At 35.8% G+C, this 10,986-nt stretch overlaps 3 protein-coding genes and 2 non-coding genes across 5 annotated transcripts; 3 read left to right on the plus strand and 2 right to left on the minus strand.

Moving 5' to 3' along the window:
* The first annotated feature begins 1,164 nt into the window (after nt 1-1,164).
* LOC126658890 (U6 spliceosomal RNA) lies at nt 1,165-1,267 on the plus strand. The gene has a single exon (XR_007634457.1). It is a non-coding gene; the product is annotated as a U6 spliceosomal RNA (small nuclear RNA).
* A 359-nt stretch (nt 1,268-1,626) lies between these two features.
* On the minus strand, nt 1,627-3,863 carry LOC126654999 (protein DUF642 L-GALACTONO-1,4-LACTONE-RESPONSIVE GENE 2-like). Its single transcript, XM_050349003.2, has 3 exons — nt 3,506-3,863; nt 2,907-3,431; nt 1,627-2,244 (listed from the first exon to the last, which is right to left on the minus strand). The coding sequence occupies exons 1-3, from the start codon at nt 3,690-3,692 to the stop codon at nt 1,658-1,660; spliced, it is 1,299 nt and encodes a 432-aa protein (XP_050204960.1). The 5' UTR covers nt 3,693-3,863; the 3' UTR covers nt 1,627-1,657.
* LOC126654997 (splicing factor Cactin-like) lies at nt 3,522-8,332 on the plus strand. The gene is made up of 2 exons (XM_050349000.2): nt 3,522-3,611; nt 3,834-8,332. The coding sequence occupies exon 2, from the start codon at nt 6,175-6,177 to the stop codon at nt 8,005-8,007; it is 1,833 nt and encodes a 610-aa protein (XP_050204957.1). The 5' UTR covers nt 3,522-3,611; nt 3,834-6,174; the 3' UTR covers nt 8,008-8,332.
* Nucleotides 4,668-4,770, plus strand: LOC126658891 (U6 spliceosomal RNA). The gene has a single exon (XR_007634458.1). It is a non-coding gene; the product is annotated as a U6 spliceosomal RNA (small nuclear RNA).
* A 290-nt stretch (nt 8,333-8,622) lies between the features above and the next one.
* On the minus strand, nt 8,623-10,983 carry LOC130014698 (protein DUF642 L-GALACTONO-1,4-LACTONE-RESPONSIVE GENE 2-like). The gene is made up of 3 exons (XM_056103857.1): nt 10,488-10,983; nt 9,883-10,407; nt 8,623-9,308 (listed from the first exon to the last, which is right to left on the minus strand). Exons 1-3 carry the CDS (start codon nt 10,543-10,545, stop codon nt 8,722-8,724), a joined length of 1,170 nt encoding a protein of 389 aa, XP_055959832.1. The 5' UTR covers nt 10,546-10,983; the 3' UTR covers nt 8,623-8,721.
* Nucleotides 10,984-10,986: the final 3 nt, after the last annotated feature.

Genomic DNA, 10,986 nt, shown 5'->3' on the forward strand with positions numbered 1-10,986 from the left:
AGATTAAATGAACCTTTCATGTTCATTAGAACTCGATATCTTTTAAGTGTACTCCTAATTATTATTATTTTCAAATATTACTATTTGTACCTTTTTTAAATTATTGGTATATTTTATATATGATGATGGGATGATTTACCAGGAACATACGTCTGCATTCACTGATCTAGACCCAAAACAAAATGGTTTATTTTGTTAATTTTCTTATATGCTAAACTTCAATGGAACTTTTATATCAAATCAAGTAATATGAGGATATTGAGTATGGTGATGAATCGTTGTCTATAGAACGCCCTCTCTACCTTGTTACCTTTTTCCAACACCATTTTCATAAAGAAATAGGAAAATAATAATAATAAGCAAATGTTTACAAGTGGTAAACAGTCCTTTTCTAGGCACATGGATGGAATGATAAATTAAGAAAAGGCTCAACAGTCTTTAGGTAAGAAGAGATGGAATGTAATAGAAGATAAGATACCTAGAGTGTGTCCAAGACCAAATCCATAGCATAACCTATCAATCAAGGAAGCCTGTATATTTTTTTAATAATAATAAGGGATAGAGAGAGCAGTGTCTTAAGAACCGGATTGATTCGTCTGGTTTGACCTCGAATGAAGATCTGTCCGGTTCACAAATTTTCTTAAAAATTAAAAATATGGCTCAATTTTTTTGAATGGAAATAACAGTATGAATAAGTAAACTGTTGAACCATAAAAACTGACTGATTTTCATAATTTTAATTATAATTTATCTATTTTTTCTTTTTTAAAACTACAAGACTCAATTTTTTATAGTTCTAAGAGAATTATATATATTACATATATAAATTTTAAAATTTTACAGATATATATTTATGAAATTATAAATATATATATCTTATTCAAGTGATTTAATTGGTTCGACTAGTTCGGTTTTTAACACATAGAGAGAGTACTTTTTCTGTAGAAATTAGACTTGTAAGATTGAGACATGTGGTCTTGAGTTCATTCAGCTACTTGGTATAGATTTCGGGCCTAAAAATAAATAATGGGCTACAAGTAAAAGATAGCCCACATTGGAGAAGCCTAATCTGAAATGGCAGTTTGAGCTAGACATAAAATCCCACATCGTTAGATTAAACGCTTTTGTAAGAGTTAATATACAGATGTGTCAACAGCTCTGTTCGTCCCTTCGGGGACATCCGATAAAATTGGAACGATACAGAGAAGATTAGCATGGCCCCTGCGCAAGGATGACACGCATAAATCGAGAAATGGTCCAAATTTTTTTATGAAAAAAATCTGTGTTTATTTCAGTTCATCTCAGCTGTTCCAAGTTCCTGATCTTTTGTCCTGTAATCTTTATTCAATTGAACTCTGCTGCTCCATGTTCTTGATTTTTTTCCCTTCAATCTTTGTTAAATTCAATTGATCTCTGCTGCTCCATATTCCTGGTCTGATACTTAGTTTATATCTATTTTCATGATATTTGATTTCTTGATCCATCTTTCATATATATTGAATCTTTTTTTTTTCTAGTTATACATCCAAAAGTCAGAGACATGATTTTAATTTCATATGTTAGATTAACACATAGGTGATTATTATTGCTTGAAATTTTGATGGTCTAAAATCATATGGAGACTGATACCATAAGTTAACTTATATATCTGATATAGTTACATTATTAGCATCACTAAAACAATGAAAAGCACACTTAAAAAATCACTGCTCAGTTTCGGAGTTGAATCAGTCGGCGAAGAGATATAGCTAAGAATAATATTGTCAATTACTGGGCCACATAAGACTCCATCACTTCTTTGTCCTTGATTCAGGCTAGTGAAGCTGATGAAACTTAAATTTGCATCTGCTTTAAAACTTAAGGATTGATTTTGAGCTGAACCAGTACCATTGCTTTGTAGGGTAAAATTCTGATTAGTTTTCCCTACCTGAGCTTGCAGTATGAGATCTCCGATACACGAGTCACCAGCGTCCCCCATTGTGAATTCTAAGCTGTAGTCGGTGCCCTTCGAGAGTTTTAGGATGGTTATTATACCGGAGGGTTCATTTGAGACTATCTCAATTGCTGCATTACCTTCTGGCACATAGTAGTTTTCTGAGTCTATGTACTTTACCGTACCTATGATTGACCATTGCTGTAGAGGAGATTCAGATTGATCTGGCTCTTCATCCAGTAAAACTCCCTCTTCGGAATTTTTGAGAAATGCTGGTCCCACCTCCAACCCGCCATTCACTAGCATGTTGCCTGCAATTTAATTATAAGTGAAATCTAATGCTTAATTTTGACATAAGAGGTGATTTAATAGTTCGGAACTAAGTCTGTTTTTGCATGATTAGGAAGAGGAGAGTGTTAGCTGATCCAAAGACCGGACCCAGAATTGACAGGCACGATAACTAAGGTTGATCGCCAATGCAATTTCTTAGATTTCATCATAGAACAAGCATTTTGAATAATTTCGTTTGAGTTTTTGATATTTGGGAGTTCTAGTATTATGATGGTGGAATGAATAAAAAATATGAGATGATTCTTACAGATGATGTGCACATGTATGAAATTAATTCATTGCAATTTCTACGTAGCACTGAGATGTTGAAATGGAAAACACCGAAATAATTTATTGTATAAGAGTAGGTTACAATTATAGAATTTCGGAGTTTCAGAATTATTTCCAGAAATGGAAATGAAACCTCAAAGCATAGGACTTCTTAAGTTTTCGTGCAACTTTATGTTACTTTTCTATAGTTTAGCAGTTAAGCACTGTTTGTATTCATTCATTACTTTTCTGACTTAAGTCTTAACACTATGTTAGGTAAGCTTACCTTTTTATCTTAAGACATTGTGTGATTGCTTGCCTATAAGGTCTCGTGCAATATATCATTTTTTTTAGAGAGTTAGAGATTTCTTACCACCATATACAATACTTGATCCAATTTTTTTGATGATAAAAGTGTCCACCACAGGTCTGCAAATGATATTCATCTCAGTCTGCAATGATACTCCTTGAATAACAAGGTTAATGAACCCATTCCCATCATCCCAGCTTTCAAAGTAAAAGGCGTGGCTCTCCCACATCTCATTTCCATAATGCCTTTCGAGGGTGAAGACCTTAGATCTTGCAGATGTCGATACATTTACAGCAACTGTATTATTAGAACATTCCTTGCTTTCTGGAGCAAGGGTGAATGTAAGCATATTGACGTAGTCGTTGTCGTCGACTTTAAACGTCTGGTTAATCTTTCCGTCTTGACCTAACTGAACTCCATGGCCGTTGCCTGGTAACGATATGTTGGGACCATCTGTTACATACCAAACCATACCACTGAATGACCATCCTGGGATTTTATTGATTCCGTTTTGGAGCAAGAGCGGATTGCTGTTGTTCGACGTTATATTGGTAGGGGGAGATTCAAAATCCGGATTCTGCAGTATAACTGTGATGCAATTTCTTTAGTGACAGATCGAAAATGTTACTGGAGTTGAAAAGGTTTGTTTTAGACATGCTTACCTGCAGTTGACATTGCCATGAAGAGGAATAAAAGGAGCATAAGCATTGATTTTGCCATGAGAGAATGGAGATGGAAATGAAGGGTTGACTTGTGAAGATTTTTAAGGTACTTTCTCAACTTTGACTTTTTAAATGGATAATGCATTGTGTTTGTGTGCAAGAAAAATAGCAATTTGCCATTATCCATTAATATTTAAGTGTAAGAATTCAACCTTTCCCCATGTTTATTACAACATGAAGAGGATTTGAGCATTATTAATCTTATGCTCTCCAAATGGATTGTTTCAATATTAGTTTTATCAGTTTGACTGATGAAAACCTTTAATAGGTCAACAAGAGATTGCTTCTAACTCTGGAAGGAGACATCAGCTTTTACTCTGCTACGCTACCAGATTTGTTATCACCACTTCAACCAAGGTTATGGCAACTATTTATTATTATTATTTGGCTCTTTTTTTTGAGAAAATTATTATTTGGCTTAATCACTTAAAATATCCAACTTTTTCAACATTTTTATTTATGGCATAACTTCTCAAAAATGTTAATTTTGGCCAGTACATTTTAGCCGATTAGACATATTAACAAAAGAAGAACAAGCCAAACTTTTGTTTATTTATGATCAGTTTTTTTATCAATTAAAAGATACTTATTAAAATTAGACTACAGTTGACGAAATATAAAGGTTAATCATAAATGAAAAAGGTTTAGCCCTTTTCAGAAAAATCTGAGTAATTAGTTACAATTGAAATTTACTTTCGAAATTAGAAAAAAAAAAGTTGAGTTTTGAAAGGTTGATATTTTTGAGTGATAAATCTTTATTATTATTATTATTATTAATGCTGTTGCTTAACTCATTCATATGATTTTTTGTTAAGAAATATGAATAACTCATTTTTTTGTTAATGTTGAGCTATTCATTTGGCTTGATTTACTTGTTGCCACCTTTTCTGTAGGAGTTAAACTTGTAAATTAAGGTCTAGACGGGTGGTTTTGGGTTCATTCAGCTACTAGGTATATATTTTGGGCCTAAAGGTAAATAATGAGCAACAAGTAAAAGATGGTCCGCATTGGAAAAGCCATCTAAGTTACACATAAAATCCCACATCGTCCAAATAAATGCTTTCATAAGACTTAATAAACAAATGAACCAACAGCTACATTCGTCCCTTCGGGGACATCCGATAAAATTGGAACGATACAGAGAAGATTAGCATGGCCCCTGCGCAAGGATGACACGCATAAATCGAGAAATGGTCCAAATTTTTTTATGAAAAAAATCTATGTTTATTTCAGTTCGTCTCTGCTGTTCCATGTTCCTGATCTATCTTTAAACTTTATACATTCAATTGAACTCTGCTGCTCTATGTTCTTGATTTTTTGCCCTTAATCTTTGTTAAATTCAATTGATCTCTGCCGCTTATGTTCTTGATTTTTTGTTTATGATGTGCATTAACGGCTTCTTTATAGCTTTTGTTAGTTCATATGTTCTTTCTTCTTAGATGTCAGCTTCAAGAAAGAGATATTTAGTTTATATTATTAATTTCTTGATCTATTTTTCAGATATATTGGATCAGTTTTTTGCCAATTATAAATCAAAAGTGAACAAAAATCTCTGCATAATTCAGTTCATTTCTACTGCTCCATCTTCCTGCTATGGTTTCTAAAAATCAGTGTCATATTCAGCTTTAACAGCTTCTTTATAGCTTTTGTTAGTTCATGATTTCTATTTTTTTAGGTGTCAGCTTCAAGAAAGAGATAGTTTTTATCTATAATTAATTTCTTGATCCATCTTTCAGACATATTGGATCAGTTCTTTCCCAAATTATAAATCCAAAAGTGAACTTCAGTACCTATTTGGATATTAGCCAGAGAAAGGATTGTAACTTCATATGTTAAATTAAAACATAGGTGATTATTATTGCTTGAAATTTAATGTGGAGCCTGGTAGCATAAGTTATATCTGATGCAGTTACATTATTAGCATCATTAAAACAATGAAAAACACACTTAAAAAATCACTGCTCAGTTTCGGATTTGAGTCAGTTGGCGAAGAGTTGGAGCTAAGAACGACATTGTCAATTACCGGGCCACATAAGACTCCGTCACTTCTTTGTCCTTGATTGAGGCCAGTGAAGCTGATGGAAATTAAATTTGCATCTGCTTTAAAATTTAAGGATTGATTTTGAGCTGAGCCAGTGCCTTTGTTTTGTAGGGTAAAATTCTGGTTAGTTTTCCCTACTTGAGCTTGCAGTATGAGATCCCCGATACAGAGTCATTAGCATCCCCCGTTATGAATTCTAAACTGTAGTCGGCCCCTTATGTCCTTAAATAGTTTTTATGTTCAATTTTGTTTTTTGGTTATCCCATCCGGTTTTCAGGGCTTCGCTCTGATTAATCCAGATACGGCATGTCGCGCACCTGACATGGTGGGTGAATCTACGAGTGGGGATTTTCTACATTCACAAGACTCGAACCTGAGACCTTGTTCATTTAAAAAAAAACATTATTATATAGTATATGAAAAGAATTAGGAAATAAATATTTTCTAGATTGAATTAGGAAAACGAGTTATACTAATAATATTAAGGGGCGTTAGTATATATACTCACCCGAACACTAATTAAAAGAAAAACGAAAACAACACAACACAACGACTGAGCTCTATAACTATGGGCAAAAGGAAGTCGGCGACGTACGGTTGTGACGATCGTGATTGCCGTCGCCGCCGCGGTCGAAGAGACCGGATTATTTCTCAAGAAGAAATTGACGAGTACGTGGCTGATAAAGCTCAACGGAAGGCACTGAGAGTCGCTAAAAAATTGAAGCTGGATTCTTCTGCTGTGTACTCCAGTAATTCAAATCTGTTTGGAGATTCGAATCTCAATGAAAAATTTGTATGGAGAAAAAAGATTGTACGCGATGTTGCTAATGGCGTCCCGCTTGAAAACTTGTCGATTAAAGACGAGAAGCTGAATCAGATTGAAAAAATGGCGGAGATTGAAAAGGTTAAAAAGAGAAGAGAAGAGAGAGCACTTGAGAAGGCACAACATGAGGAAGAAATGGCATTGCTTGCGAGAGAGCGTGCAAGAGCTGAGTTCCATGACTGGGAGAAAAAAGAAGACGAGTTCCATTTTGATCAAAGCAAAACAAGATCACAAATCAGATTGCACGAAGGCCGAACCAAGCCCATAGATATCCTATCAAACCACCTTAATGCATCAGATGATATGGACGTTGAGATAAATGAGCCCTTTGTAATTTTCAAGGGCTTGGCCGGAACGGAAATTGAAGAGCTTCGTGATGACATCAAAATGCATCTCGATATGGATAGGCAAACTCAAATGCATATTGAGTATTGGGAGGCGCTTCTAGTGGTCTGCAATCGGGAGCTGGCTGAAACCCAGAAGAAGGATGCACTGGATCGTGCTAGGGTGCGTGGGGAGGAGCCTCCTGCTGAGTTGCTTGTGGATGAGAGGGGTCTGCATTGTAGTATTGAATCAGATATTAGGAATCTCTTGGAAGATAAAACTTGTAGTGAACTTGAGAACATGCAGTCCCAGGTTGAATCACAAATGAGTTCTAGCACAGCCAAGGTAGTTGAGTACTGGGAGGCTATTTTCAAACGACTTCAGATATACAAAGCAAAGGCTTGCTTGAAGGAAATTCACTCTAAGATATTGCGCAAATATTTACGCAGTCTTGAGCCACATTTTGACATCCCCGGGAGTTCGAAACAAGATCATAGTTTAACGCATAGTCAGGAGGTGGAGGAGGATGAACATGGGAATAAGGATGCTGAAACATTCTTTCCAGAACCTGTGATGAACCATGATAATCAAGAGGCAGAAGAAGAAGAAGAAGGGTCCTTTTCACCTGAATTGCTACATGGTGATGAAAATGAAGAAGCCGTTGATCCTGAAGAAGACAGGGCTATATTAGAAAGAAAACGAATGGCTGTTTTAGAGGAACAGCAAAGAAGAATGCAAGAGGCCATGGCATCAAAGCCACCCCTACCAGAAGATAATCTTGAGATCAAAGCCATGAAAGCTATGGGAGCTATGGAGGAAGGTGATGCATCATTTGGATCTGGTGCGGAAGTGAATTTGGATTCGCAGGTTTACTGGTGGCATGATAAGTATCGACCAAGAAAACCCAAATATTTCAACCGTGTTTACACAGGATATGAGTGGAACAAGTATAATCAGACGCACTATGATCATGACAACCCACCCCCAAAGATCGTGCAAGGATATAAGTTCAATATCTTCTACCCAGACCTCGTTGACAAGATAAAGGCCCCGACTTATACCATTGAGAAAGAGGGGAACAGCGATGAGACTTGCATTATACGGTTTCATGTCGGACCACCTTACGAAGATATCGCATTCCGAATTGTCAACGAAGAATGGGAATACTCTCACAAGAAGGGTTTCAAGTGCACATTTGAACGAGGAATTTTACACGTTTACTTCAACTTCAAGCGCTACAGATACCGCAGATGATTCCTTTTAAAGTATCGGGCCATGGTATCGACTTAAAATTTTAATGCATTATACTATGTCGACATGCAGCCTGATCTTGTCGCGAAGATCACTGGAATGCTTCTGGAGATGGGCATGGACAATGCAGAACTGTTCCTATTATTGGAATCACCGGATTCATTAGCTGCAAAGGTGGAGGAAGCTGTGTAGGTGCTCAAGATTTCTAATAAACCCACGACCTATGTTTATTTCAGTTCATCTCTGCTGTTCCATGTTCCTGATCTTTTGTCCTATAAACTCATAAACTTTATTACATTCAATTGAATCTGCTGCTCCATGTTCTTGATTTTTTCCCCTTTAATTTTTGTTAAATTCAATTGATCTCTGGTGCTTCATGTTCTTGATTTTTTGTTTATGATGTGCATTGACAGCTTCTTTATAGCTTTTGTAAGTTCATGATGTTCTTTTTTCTTGGATGTCAGCTTCAAGAAAAAGATACTAAGTTTATATCTACAATTAATTTCTTGATCCATCTTTCATACATATTGGATCAGTTCTTTCCCAAATTATAAATCCAAAAGTGAACTTCATTACCAATTTGGATATTAGTCAGAGAAAGGATTATAACTTCATATGTTAAATTAAAACATAGGTGATTATTATTCTTTGAAATATTGATGATCTAAAATCATGTGGAGACTGATAGCATAAGTTGTATCTGATGTAGATACATTATTAGCATAGTAGCATCATTAAAACAATGAAAAACACACTTAAAAAATCACTGCTCAGTTTCGGATTTGAGTCAGTTGGCGAAGAGTTGGAGCTAAGAACGACATTGTCAATTACCGGGCCACATAAGACTCCATCACTTCTTTGTCCTTGATTGATGCTAGTGAAGCTGATGGAAATTAAATTTGCATCTGCTTTAAAATTTAAGGATTGATTTTGAGCTGAGCCAGTGCCTTTGCTTTGTAGGGTAAAATTCTGGTTAGTTTTCCCTACTTGAGCTTGCAGTATGAGATCCCCGACACACGAGTCATTAGCATCCCCCATTATGAATTCTAAAGTATAATCCGTGCCCTTTGAGAGTTTTCGAAGGGTTATAATGCCGGAGGGTTCATTTGAAACTATCTCAATTGCTGCATTACCTTCTGGCACATAGTAGTGTACCGAGTGTATGTACTTCACTGTGCCTATGATTGACCATTGCTGGAGTGGGGATTCAATTTGTTCTGGCTCTTCATCCAGTAAAATTCCCTCTTTGGAACTTTTGAGAAATGCCGGTCCCACCTCAAACCCGCCATTCACTAGCAAGTTGCCTGCAGTTTAAAAGCAATATCTATTGCTTAATTTTGAATTCAGAGCCAATTCAAAGATTGGACCCAGACTTAAACAGGCACAATAACTAAGGTTGATCGCCAAGTGCAATTTCTTTGCTTTTATCATAGAACAAGTATTTTGAAGAATTTCGTCGAGCTTTTGATACATACAAGTTTTAGTATTATGATTGTGGAATGTACATATGAAACGATTCTTAGTTTCTTACAGATGTTGTTCACATATATATATGATATTTATTCATTGCTATTTTTGTGTAGCACGGAAATGTTGAAATGAAAAAAATGGAATACGAAGAATTTTTTAAAAAAAGAATAGGTTACAATTATAGAGTTTCAGAGTTTAAAAATGTTTCCAGAAACGGAAACGAAACTCTGAAACCTAGGACTCGAGAAGTTTCGTGCAACATTATCTTACTTTTCTATAGATTCATTATTTTTCTGTCTTAATACTATGTTAGGTAGGCTTACCTTTTATCTAAGAACATAGTGCAATTGCCTGCTTATAAGATCTCATGCAATATCAGAATTTTGTAGGGAGTTAGAGATTCCTTACCACTATATAGTCTACTTGGTCCAATTTCCTTGATGATAAAAGTGTCCACCACGGGTCTGCAAATGATATTCGTCTCATTCTGCAGTGACACTCCTTGAATCTCAAGGTTAATGAACCCCTTCCCGTCATCCCAGCTTTCGAAGTAAAAGGCGTGACTCTCCCACATCTCCTTTCCATAATGCCTCTCCAAGGAGAAGACCTTAGATCTCGCAGATGTCGATACATTTACAGAAACTGTATTATTAGAGCATTCCTTGCTTTCTGAAGCAAGGGTGAAACTAAGCACATAGACGTAGTCATTGTCCCCGACTTTAAATGTCTGGTTGATCTTTCCGTCTTGACCTAACTGAACTCCATGACCGTTGCCTGGTAATGATATGTTGGGACCAGCGGTTATGTACCAAACCGTACCACTGAATGACCATCCTGGGATTTTATTGATTCCGTTTTGGAGCAGGAGTCGATTGGTGGTGTTCAACGTTATATTGGTCGGAGGAGATTCAAAATCCGGATTCTGCAGTATAACTGTGATGCATTCTTTAGTGACAAATCGAAAATGTTAGTTGAGTTGAAAAAGTTCGTTTTTATTTTTTAGACATGCTTACCTGCAGTTGACATTGCCATGAAGAGGAATAAGAGGAGCATAAGCATTGATATTGCCATTGAGAGAATGGAGATGGAAATGAAGGGGTGACTTGTAAAGATTTTTAAGGTACTTTCTCAATTTTGACTTTTTAAATATATAATATACATTGTGTTTGTGTGCAAGAAATGTAGTAATTTGCCATTATCCATTAATATTTAAGTATAAAAATTCAATTCTTCCCCATGTTTATTACAGCATGAAGAGGATTTAAGCATTATTTATCTTATGCTTTCCAAATGGATTCTTTTCAAAATTTAATTTTTGAGATTATATCAATTTGACTTATGAAAAATGTTTAATAGGTCAACAAGAGATTGCTTCTAACTCTGGAAGGCAACGTCGGCTTTTACTCCGTTACGCTACCAGATTTGCCGTCACCACTTCATCCAAGGTTATGGCAACTATTGTTTTTCATCATCGTCGTCGTCATTTTTCAGTAGGTCTCTAGTTTTATATAC

Source organism: Mercurialis annua, linkage group LG7, assembly GCF_937616625.2.
Source record: "Mercurialis annua linkage group LG7, ddMerAnnu1.2, whole genome shotgun sequence".
In the NCBI taxonomy this organism is placed as follows: Eukaryota; Viridiplantae; Streptophyta; class Magnoliopsida; order Malpighiales; family Euphorbiaceae; genus Mercurialis; species Mercurialis annua.